The sequence below is a fragment of the Equus caballus genome, chromosome 1 (genome assembly GCF_041296265.1).
Source record: "Equus caballus isolate H_3958 breed thoroughbred chromosome 1, TB-T2T, whole genome shotgun sequence".
NCBI lineage: Eukaryota > Metazoa > Chordata > Mammalia > Perissodactyla > Equidae > Equus > Equus caballus.
In genome coordinates this window covers 119,515,780-119,539,550 of record NC_091684.1, presented here as the reverse complement: position 1 = coordinate 119,539,550, position 23,771 = coordinate 119,515,780, and the positions used below count along the sequence as shown (strand labels likewise).

The window sequence follows — 23,771 nt, the reverse complement described above, 5'->3', positions numbered from 1 at the left end:
GCTGGGTGGTGACTGCATCCCCTCTGGGTCTGGGGCCTTGGAGGAGGTCCTCGCCAACCACGTCAGAGGTGGGCAGTCCAGGCACCAGGTGTCAGGCCCTTGATGGTGACAGGTTGGAAGGCCCACCCCACCCACCCCATCCCAGGCTGCCAACTAATTGAATAAGGGAAAACAGAAAGGTGGCCCGGTTGTCCTAGTCCCAGCCGCTTCTCCTTACCTGCAGGGGTCTTCGCAGCGTGTCTCGAATCACAACAGGACTCAGCAGCACTCCTGCCTCTGACCTTTCTCTGTGGCCACCGTCCTGGTGTCACCGGGTATGGGGAGGCAGGGCTGAACATGGGCTTTGGCTGGTAGGCTTGGGGGTCTGTCCCAGCGTGTTAGCTTGGGGACTTTGGACCAGTAGGACCCCTTCTCTGGCCTGCCCACAAGCTGTCCTCGCTCCATGCTGGGAGCTGCTGAGGACGTGCTTCACAGCTAGCCAGGTATGGCTCGCACTTGGGTGACAAGAAGAATGTCACAGGAGTAAAAGCTGGAGGAAAGGGGCCTCAGCTCAGAAAAGGAGTAGGTCCTACCAAGGGGTAGGTCCCTGCAGTGCCCAAGACAGGAAATCCAAAGTAAAGAGCTGTGAGCCAAACAGCCTGCATTCCTCCCGGAAGCCTGGGATGTCCCATGCATGGAGGGGCAGCTGTGGGCCAGCGTCAGCGGGACCTGTGTGCGTCTAGGCATCTGCCCTCTCCCCCTCATGCCCCGAGGACCTGCCCTTCTTCAGAAGAATACTGGGAAACAGTTGGGTGGCCATGGAGCCTCACACTCATTGGCTGGCCATTGCGAGCTCTCCCTCAGGACCTTGGTCATCAGTGGTGCACGTGGGCACTCAGCTTCTGTCTTTGTCCCAATTAGACCCCAGAGACGCAGAGGCCAGAAATAGTTTTTATTAATTAAAACACTGATCATTATGAAAACACCTTGAGGTACATTAAATAAATACAACCTTCAAGTTGTACAAACAGGTCTCCTGTGGCTTGAAAACAATTTTCTATAAATTCTGCCTTAATAGCAGCATCTGTGAATCAATGCAGCTGAGGCGGGTAAAGACATCCATTTGAAATCAGCTTTCTGTTTGTTTGTTAGAAGCTTTTGGTTTGGATCAGTGTCGCCAGCTGAAGGAGACTTCTTTTAAGTCCTCCTGAAGGATGAGTCCCCCGCTTCTTGGCCACAGAGTTGGGGTCCAGAGCTCGCCCACCTCAGCGTCCTGGCAGCTCCCAGGCCAGGGTCAAACGGCAGTGTCTGGAGAGGCTGTGGCTCCCTTCAGATCTTGGATACGGCAGGGAGAGCGCCCAGGACCCAGGCCTGTGCAGGTGGGGAGGGGTCCCTGCAGGTGGTGGGGGTCCCATGCCTCGCCTGCCCTGCTGCAGCCCGGAAGCTCTGCCCGGGCCTGCTGACATGTTAACGAGAGCGAGGAGAACAGGACCCAGCTGGATGGGGTGAGGGGCCCTTTCAGAGACCGAGTGCGCGAGGCTCCCAGGTGGGAGAGGGTACATCAGCGAAGGGGTGGAAACCAGCTTCCCCCTGGCCATGTGCCCACATGGTCTGGGGCTCAGGGTGCTCGTTGCTGAGGCTTCTGGTTCCTGGAAGCTGCTGAGCAGAGCAGGGTCAAGGGCACCAGGGCTGGTGGATTGGGTCCCCGGCCCATTCCTTGTGGATCTACTGGCACCCCTCTCTTCCGGGGCCCTTTCCTGTGCCCCCTTGCCGTCTTGACAGCCCTGTTGCTAGGAGGCAGAAGGTTCTAGCCCAGTGGTATAAAATTGGGTACAGTTTCCTCATCTGCAGGATGGAGTTGCTATGAGAGCAGATACAAAACTGAGCGTGAGAGGGCGTGTGAAGGACAGAGCACTCATAACGTCCGGGATGTCGGGCTTCAGGCCAGAGCACCTGCATGCACCTTAGTGGAGGCACAGCCTGTGGTGGGAATCCGGATGGCAGAAAAGATACTGTCCTGCTGTAGGAAGGAGACGCAAAGGACACAGCACCAGACCAGGACTCCTGGCACTCACTCACCCTGGCTGCCCAGTAAAAATACTGATGCTGAGAGCTCCATCCCAGAGGTGGGGATGGGGAGGGTATGGGTTGGCCTCGCTCGAACTGCAGCCGGGTCTGACAACTGCAGGCTTAACCCGCCTGAGGGCTCGGCACAGGGACACTGCTGTGTGAGCCCCCAAGTCGGAGTGTGGCTCCCCCAAGCAGGTGAAACCACTGATAAGCTCTGGCCCCCTCTCCAGAGACCTGACAAATGCCCTGATTCAGAGGCTAGGGCATGGGGGCCATTAACACTTTGCTGGCAGGCTCAGGGGAGGCCACTTAGAAAAACTGTCAGTTAACTCTACCTGCAAGGGGACTTGCTTTTGGGAACTTCAAAAGCCCTCAGGAGAAGAATTAGAGGCTAGATTGCCTGTTTTATAGTCTGAATAAAGTGCTCATAAATTCATCTCTGGTATGTCTCTAGTGGGAAAGTTCTGGTTGTCATCAAAAGGCCTGATTTATATTTTTCCAGCTGTCTCACCTCTGGGAGGCAATGACCAATAACCTTAGTGAAGCACTCAAAGTGTTCGCAGCCAACTGTCGCCGCTGTCTTCCATGCCTCAGTTCCCAGGGGCTCCAGGTGGCTGGGCTGGAAACCCTCCCTGCTGCCTCCTTCCCAGCTTCAAGCACACAGATGTTACAGGGGGCCGTGGAGCAGAGGGGAGGGCAGCACACAGATGCACCCAGCACACTGGCTACAGGGGGGTGTAGAGCAGAGGGGAAGGCAGCACGCAGCCCCAGACTGCTGGGCCCTGAGCAGTTGTGGGTGCCCGTCTGTCCTCCCCCTGTGCTCCTGTGCCAGGCCCGTGGGCTCTTTGTTGAGAACTTTGGGCCCTGGGCTGCTTTGTCCATGAATGGTCACTAGCCACAGTTTCAGTTCAGGTGCTGGCTCCCGTTGTGGATGGCACAGGTACGGGCAGTCCCATGGCTGCAGAAAGTTCCCTCGAGGACAGTGCTGCCTCAGGGCTGCTGTTGGGAAGCAGATGCTGTTGATGTTGCCAGAACATGAGGGGCGGGGTGCCCAAGCTGCTGTTGCGGAGGAGGCTGGGCCTGCCTGCCTGCTTCTGCATGCCCAACTCAGTGGGTGTTTTACGGAAATAAATGATTTACAACCTGCATCCTCCAATGCAGGTGTGTCTGCTGCCGCCTTGCTGGGGAAGGGACTGTCCTAGATCACCAGAGGCCTGCTTCCTCAGGAGGTGCACGTGTCCCGGAGAGATGGCCTCTTCCCCCAGACCTGCACCCATGCACGCCTTTCTGGCGAGGGCAGATACAGGGGAAACCCCCAGAGGGGCTCGCCACGGGTGCTTACTGCTAGGGATCAAGTAACAACTAAGAGTCGGCTCCGTACTGGAACCAGTTAAAGAGTGGGAGACAGGACAGAGAGAGCCAGAGAGCAAGGGGGGAAGGCACCCCACAAGGGGATGGCCCAGAAGGGAGGCCTGGGAGACAAGGTGATGGGGGGGTGGTCCCTCAAAGCCCCTTGCCACCCTTGTCTGCTTCCGGGGGGTGGCCAGGCCACGGTGGAGTCCCCCATTGTATATTTGTTTGCACAACAGCCCTGTAGCCCTGTGGGCAGGAAGTTGGGCCCGGGCTGCCATCTGTGCTGATATTACCTATTTTCTTTAAAGTCAGCATAAGATAAAAAGTTGATCATTGAGTGACACAAACGACATGGGAAAATTGTCTCATTATGTGATGTCAGCCTCTATCCACTTAACACTAAACTAATCCGGGGTTGGGGGGAGAATCCTGTGTTTTAATGGCCTTGATTTTGAAGATACTTCGTGTCTTTAGTTATGTGAGTGTTACCTGTCACTGTATTCCTGTAACGCTGGCTGGTTCAAGGTGCTACATGCCTGACAAAACCAAAGAGTTCACGACGGACATGAGAGAGTCATTCTCTGTATTACTGGAATATAGGAAGTGTCGTCCCACGAAAGCAACTGATCGGACCCCCCTGAAGAGAGGGAACGGGAGTTCTCCTCTTGAGCCCCCCAGAGACACTCCTGGGCTGCAGGCCTCCCCCCGAGAGCATGGCGGCCTCCGGCAGGACACTCAGGCAGCAGGCCTGTCCGTGTCCACATCTAGAACTGTGCCTCGCTCACACCTGGTCCAGAACACTGGCGCTGAAGATGGCCTCCTCCATGTGGCGCTCCTCAGAGGTGACCGCCGAGCGGATGGCGCCCACCACGTGCCGCACCTCAGGAGGGAGGGCACAGTTGGAGTGTTCCAAAAATTTAGCCACCAAAACCCTGGCATCTGCATAGGGCTTGCTGTCCACTAAGGAGCGCGGCCGCTCTTTGGAGACCGTCTGTAAGGCCTCTGGCTTTAATGGTTGGTGGGTTTTCCAGGTATTCGGTTCCCCCGAGGCTGAAAGCTGATGCCGACAAGCCCAGGCGGCCACGACAGAGCGAGACAGGGAAACTAAAAATTAAGGGAAAAGATAGAATCTGAAAACAACCAAAACCAAAACCAAACAAAAGGCAGCTGTTAACTAAATGCTTTTTTTAAAACGCAAACACAAGCAGGCTTGGGACGAGCTTTCTGCTGGGATTTCTGGGTTCCTGGACTAGTGCTCTGGGCGGGCCCCTGCTTCCTGTGTCCCCTCGTCCCCTGAGTGGCCTGCCCCTCTCAGCCCTGAGTTAAGCCGCGTTAACCTAGAGGCCCTACAGCCTCCGGAGCTGGGGGACTGGAGACAGGAGGGCAAACTGTGAAGCAGGGCGGGAGAGAAGGGCCGGGGCAGGGCAGGGGCCCCCTTCCACTGGCCGCTCTGCTAGGGTTCCCGAGCTCACCGTGGGGCTGACCCTTCTCAGCCTTCCCCGGCCCAATGACCTTTCCCCTTGTGAATCTTATGGCATCCAGAGATGGGTCTGCCCTAAGGCCAGCACTGGGGGTGGCAGAGGGGCAATGAGAGCCCCCTTGCCATGTCAAGGGTAGAGAGCAGCCACCTGTTATGGGCAGCAGAGCTCAGAGTGCCTGGTGCCCTGCTCCCAGTGCCCACCAGGCGAGGGCTGGGGAAATGGCACCAGCCCCTGCAGGGCCCACGGCTGCTCTGGAGGACCCACCGAACCAACACTGATCTGATGCGCCTCCAGAGAAGGCCAGCTTCAGGCAGTCTGCTGTGACCGAGTCACCAAGATGAGGGTAAGGCCCGACTCGCCCAGCCTATGTTCCAAATCACACAAAGGAAAGATATTCTGGGTGGTCTGGGATATTTTTGGTGGCAACGAGCAAACCTGGCAGTTAAGCATAAGAAACTGTAAACAATCTCCCCTCAAAACAGAATCTCATCAATACAGTAAAACAAGCAGCCTGCGTATGTTCACTGAGGTATAGCCTCTCATATCTTCCACCAAGAGAGAAGGGACAGGAAGGCAGTTCTGCCAAAGCCCAGATAGCTGGGGAACCCATGTTCCCAGTGACTCTCTGAAGGGCTGGGTTTAGACATCAGTCACCCCTTCATTCTCCCATTGCACAGCACATGTCCAAGTGTCTTAGAAAAGGAGCAGCTCACCGGTTCCCAGAGCAGCCCGGGACAGTCCTGCTTCGAGGTCTTGGCTGCAGGAGGGGGCGTGTGAAGAGGTGTTGCCTTAACCAGAAAGAGATTCGGTTAATACGTGAAAGGGAGAGAGGAGTCCTAATAGCACTATAATGATCCTCCCTTGGCTAAGAAATATATTTTAGATGCCAGACAAGCAGAGGAAAACTCTAGAACTTAAGCAAACCCATGTACAGATGAAACAGGAACATCCCTGCAGCTGCACCCACCGTGGGGCAGGCAGCGTCCCCAGGGCCCGTTTCTTCCTCAGCTCAGCCTTGGCAGCACAGGGGCCAGTGCCACAGACAGACCGAATGCTATCATCCGAATGCCCATCCGCATCCAAGGGTCTCCAGAGAGTGGGGAGGCACATGCTTTCGATGTGTGGAACAGTAATGGCCTCATCTGGTTGAGAGGAGGTAGAGGGCACAGGGTGGAGTGGTGGGATACAGAGAAGCCGTGGTGACAACGTGTAATCAAACCACCTCTTCCCTTCATCTCCATCCCTGAAACATCATGGTTTCAGAGCATGAATCTCACTGAGGGGGACACACCATAGAAAGCCATCAGGGGGCCACAGAGCAGACCCTCCAAGTGCATGGGACCCTCCCCCAAACCCCAGTGTGCGAATGTCACGACGTGTGGCCCTAGAGGACAGAGAGAAGGTCTGACCCTGGAACACACTGGCAGAGGGGGCGCCTTCAGAAGACTCTGAGGGAGCCTTCTCCATGTGAGCCGGCAACTGAATGTCAGAGGGGAAGGTGGAGACAGAGGAATCTGGCCAGGGAGCCTGCAGATGCAGTCTGATGACATTCCACCAGGAGGGCACTGCCAGGCAACGGACCTTTGCGGGTCCCTGCTTCTTTCTGGGGGTGCAATTCTCCCAGGGCACAGACAGGCTCTAGTCTATTGGGCTTCAGCTGGATAAGACCACTGAGGCGAGACTGGTCCAGGCACCCACTGGGTCTCCTTAGGGTTCTGTCACTTCCACTTTATGAAGGTCCCCACTGTGATGGCACTGCAGTCAAAAGGCCCCCCAATCTTGACTGGCAAAAACAGTGCCATCTTCTACCTCAAAAACCAGCAACACAAGAGTGGGTGCAGGCTCTCAATTTCAGGGTGCACAAGACTCCCATGGAACTGGTGTGAAATGCAAATTCTTGGGCCGCTGGGCACAGGGACTCTGGTACCAGCTCCTACAGCCCAGGGAGGGCACTGCTCAGTCTAAGAGTCACATGGGTCAACTGTGACACAAGCTCCAGGCCACACCTGGAAGCACTGCAAAGGGTGTCCACGAGTGCTGTTGAAAACACACGTGTGTCTGCCTGGGCCGCTCCAGCTGGCGGACACCTGCCCTCTCAGCGCTGTCACTGAGACACAGCCATGCCTTAAAGGCCCCGGGTCCCGCTAGACCACTAAGCAGGCACTGGCATTTCCCACAGGGGTGTAGCCCAGGCTAGTCCTAGGGGGGAGTCACCAGGGCCAGTGGCCTGACCCTAGGCCCTTCCTGGGCCCCAGAGCTGGTGTACAGCCAGTAGGCTAATGTTGGGGGCTGGCTGACCCTCCAGGTGGGCTCCCATCACCCCAATCTTTCCATACCCCCTCTCCCTGACCCTGGCCAGAGTAGTAAGCCCGGTGGAGGCATAGCAGAGACTCCACACTGTCCACACCCACTTAGTGGCCTTGGACATCAAGACCACATCCCCAGTGTGGCCTCTGGGCAGGGGTCTCAGCCCTGGCCTCGACTCTCGGGGTCACTGAAGTCTGCCATGTCCAGGGCAGAGCAAGGCACACACTGAGGACAGGGGTGGGCAGGGCCAGCCATACCTGCCATGCCAGACGTGCAAGAGGTGGGGTCACTGGCGGAGCGAGCCACGCGCCCAGGACCCAGCCACACCCGTGTGCCCTGGTCCGGGCCCTCTGGGGATGCATGGCCAGGGTGCTGGGCAGGCAGCAGGGGTGACTGGGTGTCCACAGGGCCATCGGGGGACGTGAGGCTCGGGCCGCGTGTGGCAGTGCCCTCTGATGCCGGGAGGCTCGTGCTGTCGGCAGGTGCTGCAAGGCAAGGGACACAGCATTAGTGCTGGTGCTGGGCGACCACAGAGCCACCCCATGCCGAGACAGTGCCTGCCCAAGTGCCGGTCGGAGTGGGTGCGAAAAGTGCAGCCTCCCAGAGCCATCTAAGGGGGCGTAGGCAGCCTGTCCTTCAAACCCCAAACCTAGACAAACCCTGTCATCTTGGGGTCATGGAACCCCTGAACAGGCTGACAAATGCTTTGTGGTGCACAAAGGTCACAGGTCACCAGATGATCTCCCAAGAATCATTCCAGGAGGGGTGGGGGCACTGAGACCCTCCACACTCCACAAGAGATACAAGTCAGGAATCAGCCACATCTCCCACCCAGGGCATCCCTTGGGGGGTCTGAAATCCAGGAAGGTGGGGGTCATGGGATGCTTAATGACCAGGACCCAGGCAGAGAAAGGTGGGGTCTCTGAGGGACATTGGGGCATCCCAGCCAGGTCCTGGTGGGCATGAGCACCTGCCTGTCCATGCAGGGGGTGCAACCCCAGGCTTGGTGTGCAGTCCCTGGGTCAGGCAGGTTGGGTAACCAGCCCAGACTACACCTGCCTGGTTCTCAAAGCGTGGGCGGGGCCAGCAGCATCAGCCTCACCCATGTCAGGAATGCAACTTCTCAGCCCCACAGAGACCCAGTGAATTAGAGACTCTGGGGTGGGCCCAGCCATGAGGGTTCGAACAGGCCCCCAGGGAGTTCTGATGCCCTCTAAGTGCGCGAACCACTGCTCTAGACCTGTGATGCTGCCCGGGCCGGGTGCCTTATATCCAAGGGAGGCACCCTGGGGGACTGGATCAGCACTTTAACAAGATCCCAGGGGACCTGCAGACACCTTAAGGCTTGAGAAGCGCTGCTCCCCACACTCTTCTTTCCCATTACCAGACCACCTCAGAGCTCCCTTCCGTGTGGCTCCTCACCTCGCTGGGGTAGATTTCCCAGGTGAGCGGCCTGCCTGGGGGCCACTCTGGGAGAGTCACAGCAGCCTGAACTCTCCAGGGGTGGGAGGCTCTGGGGTCTGTCCCCTCCGTCCCTTCCTGTGGGTCCTGACCAGGAACCTGGGGGGGGCCTCACTGTTCCAGCTGCTCCGTGTGCCCCGACACTGGAGAGCTTGCCCTGTGCCAAGGGCTTTACCGGAGACCTCCTAGTTAATCCTCACAGTCCACGCTGGTTACCCCCATTCCACGGCTGAGGAAACTCGGCTGACAGAGGAGAGGGGAAGAGCAGCTGGAAGCGGCTCCACTCTAGAGCACTCTTGCTTACACACCCTCCACTGTCCCCCGCCACCCCCTCAAGACAGGCTTTGGGACAGTTAGCAGACTATTTGGAAAAACAGAAAGATGAACCAGACTTCATACATCACATGCAAAAAGAAAAATTCTTCAGGACGATGAATCCTTTTCTTTTTTAAGATACCATAAGAATAGTATTAGAAAACATATGAGAATAAATCCACAACCTTGGGGTGGAGAACGACATTGTAAACATGACAGAAACCATGAAGGAAAAGCTCGATAAATTTGACAGTTATAAAAAATGGTAAAGTTGTATGTGGCGAAAGGCATCATTAATGGGAAAGCAAAGCGTAAAGCAGGAACGCACACCTGCAGTAAACAGGACAAGTGTCTCTCCCATGTATGTCCCCACGTCTCTACTTAGACTTTTTCTTATAAATCTAAAACAAAAACCACTGCAATAGAAAAAATAGACCAAACACTGACCTACAAGAGCTTAATAAACAAGTAAAAAGTTTCAAACTCAACACTGTGTATGTGTGTGTGTCTGTGTGTGTGTGTCATGTTCACCTACAAGGGTAACAAAGACAATCAGGATGACAATGTCGTGGGAGTGTCATAAACACTGTTGGTGGGTATACAAATTAGTAATAAAACCTTTCCAGAATGCACCGTGGCCAATACATCCAAACCTAACATATACATCCCCTTGGACTCAGCAACTTCCCTCGTTGGAATTTATTCTAAGGAATAACTGGGCAAGTACTCAAAGCTGGATGTATAAATGCAGAAAAGAAAAATCACCTTCTTGTATCATTAGACAACTTCGAGTCTAGAAATTGCATTATTAACACTATCAAAATCTTATCAAAATTACACAGCAGTATATTAAAATTATTCTGAATACTATTCATTCCTGCTGATTCCTCTTGATTCCAATTTTCTCTTTTTTACAGCTTTATTGAGGTGTAACTGGCATACAAGAAACCGCATATTTAACGTATATAGTTTGATGAGGTTGGACATATGTACACACCTTGATCCCAATTTCCTTAATGTCAGTGATAATCCGATAGCTGAGTTTCTCAGGGAAACGAAGTCATGGAGAGACAGATGCAACTTAGCTCTGAATACATATAATCAATAGAAACTTATAAAATTAGGGTAACATTAGGGGAAAACCCTGCAGCCCTAGGCTGGTAACACTCCTTTCCACACATCCTCACCCTGGTTGTGAGCCTATGTTTGACAGGAGTCATAATCCTAGTGGACTTCCAGTTTTTCACCTAACAGATCACAAGCATTTTTCCTAATTAATGTATAATAATGTAACGTGTTTGCCTTGACTTTTATTAATAGACTTCATTGTCCCCATAAGTTTTTACTGTTGTGAAAAACACAACCACCATTTATTTTCACACTTAGTGTTTTCTTTTTTTTGCATTACTTTCCTAGGTGGTTCCAGAAGTATGATCACCACATCTAACGGCATAAACATTTTTATGGCTCTTTGTCCAAAATGCTTTGCCAAAGAGGTGGCTGATTTACAAGGTGCCAGTCAGGGTGGGTTGAGGCCTTGCCACCCTCCATGTCCTTGTGCTTTTTGTTTTCGCTTTTTTTAAAAAAGACTTTATTTTATTTAATTAATTTTATTTTTTATTTCCCTTCTTCTCCCTGAGGCCCCCCAGTACATGGTTGTACATTGTAGTTGTGCGTCCTTCTAGCTGTGGCACGTGGGACGCTGCCTCAGAGTGGCTTGATGAGTGGTGCTAGTCCATGCCCAGGATCTAAACTGGTGAAACACTGGGCCGCCAAAGCGGAGTGTGTGAACTTAACCACTCAGCCACGGGGCCAGCCCCAGCTATTTTGTTATTTTAATAGGTGAAAAACAATACCAGAATCTCAAAAAAAAAAAAAATTCTAGAGCTAATAAGTGAGTTCAGCAAGGTTGCAGGATACAAGATCAACACACAAAAATGAATCATGTTGGTATCGCAGTCAATCACGTATACTAATGGTGAACACACAGAAACCAAAAATGCAAACACAACACCATTGACAAGTGCTCCAGAGAAAATGAAACACATAAGCATACACTTAATCAAACATGTCCAGGATCTGTGTGCTGAAAATGACAAAACACCAGTGAAAGAAATCATAGCATATGCAAATCAACGGCGAGAGGTACTGTGTTTATGCAGTGGAAGGCTCAGCTTCAGAAACACGGCAATTCTACTCAGATTGCTCTACAAACTTAATGCAATTCCTATCAAAATCCAAGGAAGGTTTCTTGTAGATACAGACAAGCTGATTCTAAAATTGATATGGAAAGGCACAGGCCCTAGAGTAGCTAGAACAATCTTGACAAAGGGGAACAAAGTGGAAGGCATCACCATATTACCGTAGAGTGACCGTAATCAAGACAGTGTGGAACTGGCAGAGGACTGACTCACAGATCAGTGCAACACAATAGAAGGTCCAGAAACAGACCCAGGCAACTATGCCCAACTGATTTTTGACAAAGGTGTAAAAGCAACAAATGGTCTGGAGTAATCGGACTTGCGTAGGCAAAAAAATGACCTTGACTCAACCTCACCCCAGACAGAAATTGCCTGGCGGGTGGCGTCTTTTCTGAATTTAAAAATCTGCATGGCTTGCTGACCCGTGAGCCTCTGTCTTCCTCTGTATGTTCCTGCCCAACCAGAGGTCTGGTCCCTCTGCCAGAAGTCTGGGTGTTGGAAGCACCTTTGAGTCTCTGGGCCCAGCCCAGTTAATTGCACAGCTCCTGGGCAGTGGGGAGGGCCCGGCCCTGCTGAAGTCCTGCCGAGAAGCCCCCAGACCCCTCTGCCCGTCTCCACCTGCCCTGATACCACACACAGCAATGGGCTCCCTAGCTGCCAGGCTGCCTGGCATGTTTTCCTCCAGAACTTGTGATTTGTAGGAGTCATGTGGATGCAGTGGGGGGCGGCCTGGCCACAGGGCCCCTCAGCCTAAACTCTAGACTGTGTGGTCACTGTACAGGGCCTGGAGACATACTGCACCCTGGGGTAGTCTCTGGGAAGGTCACTGGACACCACCTCCTAGACACAGCTTCTAAAGGCTCCTTGAAGCCACTAACAGAAGCACAAGTTCACTTCCTAATCCCACAATGGAGGAGACCCGTGGTTTCTGCAACACAGAGGCAGCCTGGCAGCAGGATGGCCCTGCTGATTTCTCTTAGATGTTAACTAAGACTTGGAGGCGGTGGGGGGCAGAGAGCCCTGGGGATATAATCATGGTCCTTTTTGGGATCCTCAGTCATCTTGAAAGTTAGCTGACTTTGGTCTCCAAATAAACTCCCCCACATGAGCCTGCCTGGGGACCTCAAGAGGAAGGCTCCCTGGAAATGCCTAGCCCCTGCCCACTTGCTCCCTCTGCTACAAAGTGTCGTCTGCTTTCCTGATGCCTCGGACCACATGCCCTGCCCTTGGCTTCATACTGTGGCTCCCAGTCCACATTTGAGATCTGACTTCTGACATTTCTCCTTCAGTGCCCTCCAGGACACAACTTCCAGCCTCCTGCTCTGCAGCCAGTGGGATCCCTCTAAGCCCAGCCTCTTCTGAGGGAGGAGCCATGTGGACATCAGCGTGGTACAATTTCTGCTCTGGAAAGAGTAGACCCAGATTGAGTCATGCTGTTCTTCAAATCCATACCCATCAAGGGAGAGAGAGAGGGTGCTGGGGGGGGGGGGGCGGCGCAAACCCCCGAGGAAGCAGGAGGTCTGCCAGGTATGACTCCCAGATGCAGGTAAGGGAGGAAACATGGAGAACTGATATGGTACTTAGCAGGAGAGGCTGGAGCAAATTCCATCCCCTTAAAGAGTAAGAAATGGAGGGAGGGGAGCAGCAGGAGGCAGAGCAGAGACATCCTTTGAAAAAGAGAAACTTATTAGCTCAAAGACTGAAAGGGGTAGGATTACCTTGCGTGCTGAAGCCAGTGGTGGCATCTGCGTCCCCGGAGCTGGACTCGGTCACCTGCTGATCCATACTTGTAAGCTACAGCAAGAAACAAGGCATTGAGAAGGTCATCAGAGAGACTCGGGATCGTCTGCAGTCTGGAGGGGACATCACGATGGCCTCCGGAAATAAAAGCTGACTTTAGAGCTTGTCTTCTAGTAAGAAGCACTGAGAACCATGTGCTTACACTTCCTCCACTCTCCCCAAACCTCTAGGGTAGGAGGCCTGAGGCTGAAGATGCCCTTGCCAAGGCCAAAATCAGTTTCTCTGACCCTTAGAGATCAGAGTGCTGCTCACTCCCTGAGAGCCCACCAGGACCAGGTGCCACCCTGGGCTACTCACTTTCCACTTATGGGCACTGTTAGGGATGGACAGGCCCCACAGGATCCTCCAGTGTCACCATAGGAGGTAGGACAGCACCTGCCCTCACTTCCAAGCCCCTCCCCTCAACCACTCTCTCCTCCCTGCTTCCACTCCAGAAGAATAAGCCCTCCGAGGAGCAACAGTCATGAGACTCCTAAGGCTCTGGGCCAGCATAGTTTGGACGCAGGGTGGGCATTTAACAAGTATCCTCAATGAGTATTGGCTCAATGAGCTCCCAGACTCCCTTACAGCTTGCATCTGCTCTCTCTTCCCTTTTGCCTTTTGCAAGTGGGATCCAGAGGATGCTCCCGAGGCCGCCCTCACTGCCTGAGCTCGGGCTCAGGGTCAGGTCCACACAGGGTATGTGCCAGGTTGAAAGTGACCCATGGCACCAGGGCCCCTAGCATGCTGTTTGACACCGGCTTGTCTGGTGGGGTGAGCGGCAGTGAAGCTGGCATGGTGTTGGATGGTCATCACGCTCTTGCAGCTTTCTTTTTGAATGGCTCATTCTGCCCAGAGGGGCTTCTGGGAACACGAGGGGCCTCCCTGCTGGGCAGAGACGGGGCATTTGCTCTGTGCCTGCCAGCCCTCTGCACGGCAGGCTCCTGCCCTTGGCGAGAACATCTGTTCCATGGCTGCTTTAGGGACAATGGACCCCACAGGCCGTGTGCCCGAATGTGATGAACACTGTACACACGAACCCCTGTGCTATCTTAAAAACGATTTCCGAATCCTCGTGTTATTTCAGAATCGCTTTGGGGACACGCTTGCAAATAATGAGCTCCGGGCAGACCCGGGAAGGTGAGGCAGGCCCCTGCAGCTTGGTCTGATGCCAGCCCAGGTAATTACATTTCTGCTCCCTGCTCTCCCGGCACTTCAATCAGACAGCCGGGCGTCTTCATCTCTCTGCTTCCAACCTAGCGGCTGCCCCATGGTGCTGGGCTGTGGCCCTCCCTCCACTGCTGGGGGCGGCGGCCCAAGGGGGCTGCGCCGGCGGGGGAGGGGAAGGCAGGCGCCACCCCGCTCAGGCTCTAGAACAAGCCCATCGCGCTCCGCCGGGGGCAGGGGAGGGGACCGGGGTTCCTGCCGCCATCAGCACTGCCTTCCATTTCTCTGTAATCACTAAACCCAATAACCACAGCCGGCAACGTGTCAAGAATCTTTTGCTAAATCACACAGAAAGAACAACGCCCCAAAGGTTTGTTTCCTTCCATAACTCCTCCTGTATCTAACGTCCTATTTGGCTCTATTTTTAATTTCTGCAGGGGTGGGTGGCAACTTTGAGACCTGCCGCCTGAAAAAAAAAAAAGCTTCTGGTAATAAAGAAATCTAAATAAAACGAGAAGTAAAATACACAGTGGGACAAGGTCAGGAGGAAATTGGATTCGATTCATATTTTGCAGAAGCGTCACTGGCTTCCTTCTGGCTCCTGGTCAAATGAGTTTTCGAGAGGAGACAGCTCCTGGGAGCGCATCTGTCACCTCTCTCAAGCAGGGTGTCAAGGGTTTAATTTGAATTTGGCCTTCCCTGATGTCCAAAGCCACCTTGCCACACTAAAGCTGTGGGGCGAATAGCTGTTCAGTTCACACAGCATTTCTGATTAAATGTAAAGGCAGTGGAAAAGGGTGGAGAAGACATATCAGAGAATTTAAGTTGAAATTTGAGTTCAGCGGTAAAGGCCCCAACACAGCTCTTAGGAGAAGCCCCGTGTGTAACAACATGGGACACTCAGGGGCCTGCATTTATTTAATCCCAGATGCACTATGTTGACCAGTTACCTTAATTAAAAAGTCAATTGGCATTTAGGCAAATAAGCCACATTCCCCTCATCTCCCTGACTTTCAGGAAGCTCTGTGGCTAGGACACCCTGAATGGAAATTCTGCCCTGTGTCTGTAATGAGTTTCCCACTCCTGGGTCCAGTTGACCAGCTAGTGCCAGATTTACAAAGAGCTGTCCTTTGGGGGTGATTACCAGCAATCATAGAGAACGTGCATTAAGATTTTAGGCCAGTGTCCCCATTTGAAGATACTCTGCTTGCAGTTTTAAAAATGCAAAGGTTGGGGCTGGCCCTGTGGCCGAGTGGTTAAGTTCACCCGCTCCACTGCAGGCGGCCCAGTGTTTCGTTGGTTCGAATCCTGGGCGCAGACATGGCACTGCTCATCAAACCACGCTGAGGCAGCGTCCCACATGCCACAACTAGAAGGATCCACAACGAAGAATATACAACTATGTACCGGAGGGGCTTTGGGGAGAAAAAGGAAAAAATAAAATCTTTAAAAATAAATAAATAAAATAAAAATGCAAAGGTCATCTCATTTGAAAATATAAATGGTAACTTTTAGGACTTGGGGTTGGTCACGCCTGTCTTGTCCATTGCCGTTCTCACGATCTCTAGTCTCATGCCTCAGGTGTCCCTCTTGCCTGCCCTATTGTCACCAAAATTCCTAAACCACCACTAGGTCATGTCAACCCCAAACACCAAACTCTTCAAAGGCACCTCTATCATTTGACATCCAAGGTCAGAGAGTCTGTACCCAAATGATTTCAGCGAACCCCTTCATGTACTTTAAGCTCCTACAACCAGGCTCCACGCTGCTCCCCACCCCAGGTGCCTTTGGCCAAGCTGTACCGCGCCCCCCCTCCATGATCTTCTCCTGTGTTCATACGCCCTAGTCTCACCCAAACTGTCAAGCCTGTTCTTCCTCTGAAGCCCCAAAGAAGCTTATTTGTCCTTGTCCTGTCACCACATGGGACTGTTGCTGCCACGAGGAGGGGATTCTGTCCAGTTGATGGTTATCTATATCCCATGGAGTACTGCACAGTCTTACAGGGTCCCTGGAACCTAAGCTTGTCATCCAGGCTGGAATATCAAACCAGCACATTCTCAGTAACTTTCCTGCTCCAGAAAGAAATTTACTCCCTTCCATTGTGGCCAAAAGGGACAGTCTTGAGCCATGGGGAAGAGAATGACATTGCAAATGAAGTCAGAAGGGACCCCGCCTGGGGCCAGTCCATCAGGGGACTGGGTCAAAGGAACGGGCTCAGTTCGGGGGTGCTCTTTCTTCCCATGTTAAAAATCTCTTCCAAATGAGCGGTGCCCCCTCCCCTGGGCAAAGCCCACGGGGCGCAGGCTTCGCTTTTCTGTCAGCCTGTCTTCCTCTCTTTATCCAAACGAGTGTGGATAGGCAATCAAGATGCCATCTGTCCTAGCAAGGGGAAGTAATTAACCTCCGCCTCGCCCAGCAAGAAGGGGTCGTGCTGTAAGGGGGCTCCTTGCTGTCCAGTCAGGTGGGAGGGCTGCCCCATGGAGGGGACAGCTGGCCTGCACAGCCTTCCCTCTGTGGACGGGAATGGGTTTTGTTGACTCCAGACTCCCAGGGGCGTCTGTGGAATGGAAAAGCGCTGCTAGACCATGGGGTCAAAGAGACTCAGCGCGTCCCGGCGCGGGCTGCCTCTCAGGGGGGAGCTGCGGCAGCCCCTCCATCACCAGATGCTACCCCCTCCCAGACGGGCGCCCCGAGAACGGCCACGTGGACAGACATGCTCACCTCCACTGGTCATCCACAGAGAATGTTTGGTAAGCTGAAAGTTTCTGAGCCAGCGCAAGCTAATACGGTAGAGACAGGCTTTTACCCTTAAGGGTTTTCTCACCAAAATTCTGTGAGAGAAATCTCCATTTAGAGAATTCCCAATAGTTCTGGAGAATGGTATTGTATTGGTCTTAGAGCCCGTGTTATCATCCTCTGATATATTCTGTTTCTCACAAAAAAGAGTAAAATAGTGACAAAATACTCAATATCCTTCTAGTGTGCAAGTGTGGTGTTGTGCACCAAATGTCACACCCTCATCCAGAGGCCACTTTCCAGCATTCAGGGTGCTTGAAAGGCTCCACGTTCTGAGTGTCACTGCGGGGTTCTCACTGTCACGATCAAGAAGCAAAGGGCTCCGAGGTGGGCAGCGCCTGGTCCTGCCTCTCTCCACAGGGTAGTGCACATGAATCACGAATCCTTCCACAGCGTTCTCTCTTCTGGAAATGGGCGTAACGGCTCAGAAAAGGGATGATGGAGAGGCAGGCCGAAGTTGTTCCCTGGCACGGAGCTGGAATTCTGTGCTGGCAGCAGGCAGGGCTGCCATGTGGAGGGGTAGGTGGCAGAGTTCCCTCCTCTCCCCACGGCGGCCAGAGAATCACATACCCCTGCAGGCTTTCTGGGGTTTCCAGGCCCATCTGCCGCCCTGCCTGGTGCCCCTGCTGGTTACAAGGCAGAGCTGCCCGTTTGCACGCTGGGTCAGTGTCCCCCTTCTGCCTTCCAGCAACTTCCCCCCCACCCCGGGTCAGCCGCCCTCACCCTCTGGGCTCTGCCACATCCCCTTAGTAACACCCTCACGCCCTAAACCCACACTCCCCTCTAACTACCTCCTATCTCACCTCTTTGCTAAGCATCTTGCATAGTTTTCTACTCCAGCTCCCAAAGCACATCCCTGGAGCAGCAGCAGCAGCAGCAGGAGCTGGGACTTCAGCATGAATGCAAATTCTTAGCAGCTCCCCTACCCCACCTGCTGACTCAGAAACTCTAAGATGGGCCTAGCTATCTGTATTTGATTGACAAGCCCTCTGGGGAATCAAGATGCCCGCTGGAGTCCAAGATCCACTGGCCCAAACCCCTGCTACACCTTCTCACACCCCATCCCCTCCTCTATCCCATGTAACCTGGCTCCTGCCCCACCCACCTGCAGCACCACCAGCAGCCCCTCAATGGAGACCCAGGTGGATGGGGTCAGCCCTTTACAGCCTCTGGGCAGCACTTGGCCCATCCCTTCCTTCCTGAACCACTTGTTTCTTCAAGTCAAGGCTTTCTGGGAGCCCCCCTGTCTGCTCTGCAGCCTGTCCTGGGGGCACCTTCCTCCAGCACCCTGCAGAGTTGTCATTCCACAGGGCGCTCCCTGTCCTTGGGCCCCCCACCCCCCAGTTTCCCAGGCTTCAGTGGCTACCACTGCAGCTAACCCTGATCTCTCCAAGGCCCCAAACTGTAGATCCTATTGTCCTGTGGACACTGGCTTGGATGTTTTGATGACCCTGGAATCCAAAAAACCACACCAAGCCTGTCACCTCCAGCCACATCACATTCATCTCAGACTCGTTGAGTGGCCTTCAGTTTCGTGGATGTGCTGTGCCCTGACTCTTTGCACAGGCTGTTCCCTCTCCCAGCAGCATTCCCAGCCCCTCCTCCCCCAACCCTGCCCACCTGCTGCCGCTCAGCCTGAGCCCTCAGCTCACAGAAGCTCGCTGGACCCCACAAACATGGACCAGGCCCCCCTGCCTAGTGCCCGCGCTGTGCTGGGCTCTCCTCAGAGTGCTTATGACGTTATCACAGGAAACAGTTTCCACTGATAATGAATTATTGGTAATCCAATTTCGACTAATAATATTGATTTGAATTATTTTTATCATAAAGAGAAAAATAAACTACTTCAGGAAGGCAGAATTCTCTGTTCGGCTTTAAAAAAAAATTTCAAGAGAATTTCAGTTATTAGGAATTTAGAAATGAGATTCCACGGCCATGCTCTTGCCTCCGCACTGACAAGTTCCTCCCCTACGGGCAGTTCCTACATCTCTGTTTCTACTGCAGACAGAGAAAAGGCCAGGCATCCTTGGCCGAGTCCCCTTCTGCCAGCCGCAGCCCCATGAACCAGTCCAGGACATTTCAGGGCGACAGTTACCCCAAAGGAAGGCCCTGAGGCTGAGGGGCCAGTCTCACAGCTGTTCAGGCACCGTCTGCCTGGAAAGGGCAGGCTCCTGATGGGCGCTGAGAAGTCCTACCCAAGTGACCCCCCAGGGAGAATCTCTTTTGCAAAGAATTCTCTCTACCATGCATTGAGTCCAGCAGCATGTGAACATGCCGCATGGTCCTGCTGGGCCCAGAGGCAGGCCCGTCTTGCCTTCTCTCCCTGTCCCACAACCACACAGCCTGCAGTACGGGGTCACCCTTGTAGATGCCATCGTCTCCAGGGGCCTGTGGAGGCGGAGTCCCAACAGAAGACATGTAAACCACTTCTCTACCCACAGAGGTTCCTTAGGACCTGCTCAGGAGGTGGGCTCTGCTGCCTGGCCTACTTGCCACATGGGCCCTCCATCTCAAAGGGGTGGAGGGCAGAGCACAGGGCGGCCTCGGAAGGCCTGGGCCAGGTCTGAGGCCTGCACCACTTCCTGGCGGGGGGCTCAGGCGGGGGGCTCAGGCAGGTCAGGAGAGCTCCATGGCTAGAGCCTTTCGATATTCAATAAATACAATGCCAATGGTGATGACGATAATACCATAAAAAGAGCAATTGGCTTTTGCTGAATCAAAGCCTACTATGTGCCAAGCCCTCTGCGGGGTCCATTACAAACATCCATTCCATCCTATGTGCACGGTTATTTTATGATCCTCATTTCACAGATGAGGAAACTGAGTGTCCACCAGCATATCCTGAGGGCATGCCTGCTTTGGGTCAGCCACCCTGAAGTTGTGCAAGTGCCTGGCAGACCAGCTCAGAGAAGACCCTCAATGCCTGGTGGCTGGGAGCTGCCACACCTTAGGCAGGGTCTGGGGTCCAGAACTGCTTTCTCACCTCCCCAGAAGACAGCGACAGCAGCATGTAGTCAAGACAGGTCAGAGTCCCCTGGTACTTGGTCTATGGGCCGAGCACCACCCCTGGGGGCCTCTGCCCTTGCCTTGAACCTGTGCCAGCAACTTCCGTGCTGTGTCCGCAGAAACACAAGGTAGCGTTAAGCTTAGACACATCTCTCAGGAGCCAAGGGAAAAAAACACAAATATTGAGGTTGGAATCCCTGGGCCTGGGTCAGGATCTCTGCAGGTTCTGCCCTCTGAGCCCAGTGCCTGCTCTCCACCACAGGACTAATAGGACCAACATCCCACAGGTTTCCCGAAAGGCCTAGAGAGATACGAATGCAGGCACAGGGAACCGGCCCATCCGGGCCTGGGCCTCTCACCTGGCTGACCGGGGTCGGGCCCACGACAGCCTCGTAGGGTGGGGGTAGCTCGGCAGGGTAGAGCAGGCCGGGGCTGTTGATGGCAACATCATACAGAGTGCTGAATGGAGAGGGAGCAAAGTCCAGGTGGAGGCCCCTGAAAAGGCAGAAGGGTGGAATTGTCACTCCCTGGGGAAGGAGCCTGAGCTGTCGGCATTTCTCTCAAAGCAACGTGAACGTCTCTTGTCCGGGTTTCCCCTCACTGAATACTCATTGTGCTTGTGAAATAAAAGCCTAATTCTCTAGGCAGTTTTAACTTTTGTTTTTTTCTGGAAAGATAGTGACATAGTCAATAAACTCTATGGCCCTGTCATTTAAAATTAAAATAATCATACAGCTGATTAAATCTTTAATTAAATTTTACATGTTATATTAATGACCATAACTTGATAGCAGTTTTGCGTTGCCTGAGAACACAGCGGAGGCGCTCGTCCGGCTGGTTCCTTCTTTGTTGTCCTGGAATGGTACCAACAGCAAGGCGCCATCTGAGCCGCCTCTCCTCTCGCACTCGCCCTCCACCCCCCAGGGCCCCTTCCCAGCCTCCTGCTGGCAGCCGTGGGGGACCCCGACAGACACACCTGTGGGCCTCAGCCGAGGGCGTGCAGCTGTACTCCGGGGGGTAGTAGGGGGGCGGGGGGAGCGGGGCCACGAACTCGTCGAAGTCCAGGGTCTGGTGGAGAACAGTGCCATGCGGGGTCACGCAGGCGGGGCTGGCCGAATGCACCCGTTGTGGAAGGAACTGGAAAACAGAGAGATCAGAGTCACTGGGGGCATCTTGTGTGGCTTGTGTCTAATTAAGCTAATTACACATAAGCTTTAATGATCCGTTTGGAACTTATGTAATTTAAACCGTCAAGCAGTGCTGGCTATACACACGTTTTAAAATGATGGCTCCGTGAGGTGGGCCTCGCCTCCGAAGCCCCATTAATGCCTCTTTTCTGAGGAAAAATACAGTCTGAGAAGTCTCTAATTCTACTCCTACCACTAAACCTGTCTCTTCTGATTATACCACTCAAAGTCTGCGGTCAAAGGGGTGCCTGACGTCCCTGGTTTAAGACAGCACGCTCAAGATGCTCCACCCCACTCCCTCCCAAATTCCTATAGGGAAATAAATGTGGGAAATGCCACGCATTGTACTGCCCTCTAGGAGCGCTATAATGTACTTTAGTGTGTTTAGTGTGAGAGGCCCTGAGAAGGCCTGCGCGGAAATATCCGTTAAGCTGTTTAACCCATTAATGGATCATTTCTCAAATATTTCATTATGGGTCCCTTTGGACACATAGTATCTATTAGTATTTTGCAGTTTTAGGGAATTCACACACTTTGTAAAACACTGCTCTGAGGGAAAAGAATCCTTCAAGAGCTCTAGAACATTCTGTGGGGCAACCTTAAAACTGAGATGCTGCTTGAGCAAATTAAGGTAAAAATCACTCAAACAAAATGAACGCTGTCTCTGCCTCGTTTTCTATTTCTGCCCATGGGAAGCGCCGATCCGTAACTGCTTCCCTTTCCGCCCTCTGGTCACTGCTCCCCACAGGTTCCTGGGGCGCAGACATGCCTAAGAGGTTGCCCGAAGTCTGTGCTCAGGGACCTCTCACTGCATGGGGGGGAGGGGTGGGTGAGGCAAGGACCCAGAGTCAACTGTACCACAGCCAAGAAGAGTTCCATCAGGACACGAGGGACTCTCGAAGCCCCTGGGTGGGTTAATGAAGAAGCCGATATTTGAACGGCCTGAGAGACTGGTAGGATTTCAACAGGTGGGGAGTAGGACGGTGCTTCAGGCTCAAGAAGAAGCCTTTCACTAGCACAAGTGAGCGAGTGAAAGATGTATTTAAGGAAAGCAAATTTAGATAAGGCTCTAAAAGTTAATTCCTAATCCTGGGGGCACTGGGGAGCCAGTGAGGGTCCTGGAGCTGGGCGCAGTGCTGTTAATGCCTTCTGGCAGCAGTAGGTAGGGTGGTCTGCAGTTGACAGAGGCCAGGATGGTTGAACATTTTTGCACAAGTACAGGTGAGGTCACCATTCTGAATATAGTCAAATGCTATGAATTAGCATGCTCTAAACTAATGGCGACAGAATGGTGGCCATGTCTAAACATGTACCACATCAGACTACAAATGGCTTCTGTGGGGCTTCTTCACACACACAGCATGTTCCTCGCCTCTCCAGCCAGTCTGACCCGGGGCTTTGTTTGTTCAACTGTCTGAAAGAGAGGTGAACCAAGGGCTCTGAGCAGGCGAATGTGTGTCTGTCGTCCTCTACCTGGGACGGCTGTGAGCCCTGATGCCTACTGCACAGAGCAGAGCCGCCAGGACAAGGCCAAGTGTCCTTGAGGTCTAATAGAAAAATATTTTGAATTAGTCTCTATCAGAAATTAGAAAAATCAATAACATACTCAAGTATGAGATGCAAAAGCCAAAACGCTTTCCTACTAAAGGTACAATTCCACCAGGAATGAGAACAACAAGCATTTTCATGAAAGCGGTGAGGAGCTCCAGATGATTCTGTTAGCAGGTTTAGAGGAGTAAATGTGGCCATACACCAGGGGCTTTTCAAAGGTTAAACCACAGGTGCTGCTTCTGCTGTAAACTCCAGATCACTTTCCAGTGGTGTGCTGGCCACATCTTTGCAGATGCATCTCAGACTCGGTTCATTTCAAACTGAGCCTCTTACCCTGGCATCTCAGCCTCCGGAACAGGAAGCCTGCATGTCACGCATGACATCTCCCCCTGCCTCCCATCAGTATCTGTTTAATAAGCAGGGTCTGTCTGGAAGCCCAAGGTCACAGGCTCTGCACTCTGCTCTGAGGTAATGGGGCTGGAAGTCTGCACACCACATTTCCCAGACTCCTTTGCAGCTGGCTTCAGTTAGGTTCTGCCCACAGGGGGCGCCAGAGGGAGCCTGGAGGCCAGGAGGAGAGTTCCTGCTATCCTGCTCCTTGCCTACTCCTTCTCTTCTTCCAGCTCTGAAGGGCGGTCGCTGCTGTGGTGGTGATTTGTCTCTGTGTACCCTGAGGGCCCCCTCTAGCCTTCCACACCTGGGTACCCAGATCCCTGTGTTAACTGTTGAAATCCCAAGGGCGAGTTCTTCTCCTGCCTGGGCCCTGACCATCAGGTCCGTCTGCGTCTCATCCACGTCTGTATTCCCTGGGCCCAGCCTGGTCCTGCGAGCACAGCAGGTGCTCAGTGAGCATCCACTCAGCAGATGAGCCAGCACCTCCTCGCTGTGACATGTCCTCCTTGGGGAGCACCTAACAGGTCCCTCTGCCTTGGTCTTCTTCCTCTTGAGTTCAGTCTCCATTCTGCTAGCAGAGCTATTTTTAAACCAATCGATGAGGGCACTCCTGTTTAAAGCTCCTTGAGGAGACCTCTGCTCCCTGAATCCCATGTCGTTTCCAGCTTCCTTATCCACTAAGCAATTGGTGCCCGAAACTCCTCCTCCCATTCTTTGAACCAACT

General features: G+C 53.3%; 1 protein-coding gene across 2 annotated transcripts in view; it reads right to left on the bottom strand.

Annotated features, from left to right (window-relative positions):
• Positions 1 to 916: 916 nt before the first annotated feature.
• The window catches only part of ENTREP2 (endosomal transmembrane epsin interactor 2), a 425,400-nt gene continuing 402,545 nt past the window's right edge, over positions 917 to 23,771 (bottom strand). For both annotated transcript variants that reach the window (XM_070231148.1, XM_023651586.2), the window contains 6 exons: positions 20,892 to 21,052; positions 20,275 to 20,410; positions 12,886 to 12,961; positions 7,448 to 7,675; positions 5,597 to 5,671; positions 917 to 4,506 (listed from right to left, as the gene is read on the bottom strand). In XM_070231148.1, coding sequence (XP_070087249.1) covers positions 4,184 to 4,506; positions 5,597 to 5,671; positions 7,448 to 7,675; positions 12,886 to 12,961; positions 20,275 to 20,410; positions 20,892 to 21,052 — 999 coding nt within the window. In that variant the 3' untranslated portion in view covers positions 917 to 4,183. The remainder of the gene's footprint in view (positions 4,507 to 5,596; positions 5,672 to 7,447; positions 7,676 to 12,885; positions 12,962 to 20,274; positions 20,411 to 20,891; positions 21,053 to 23,771) is intronic.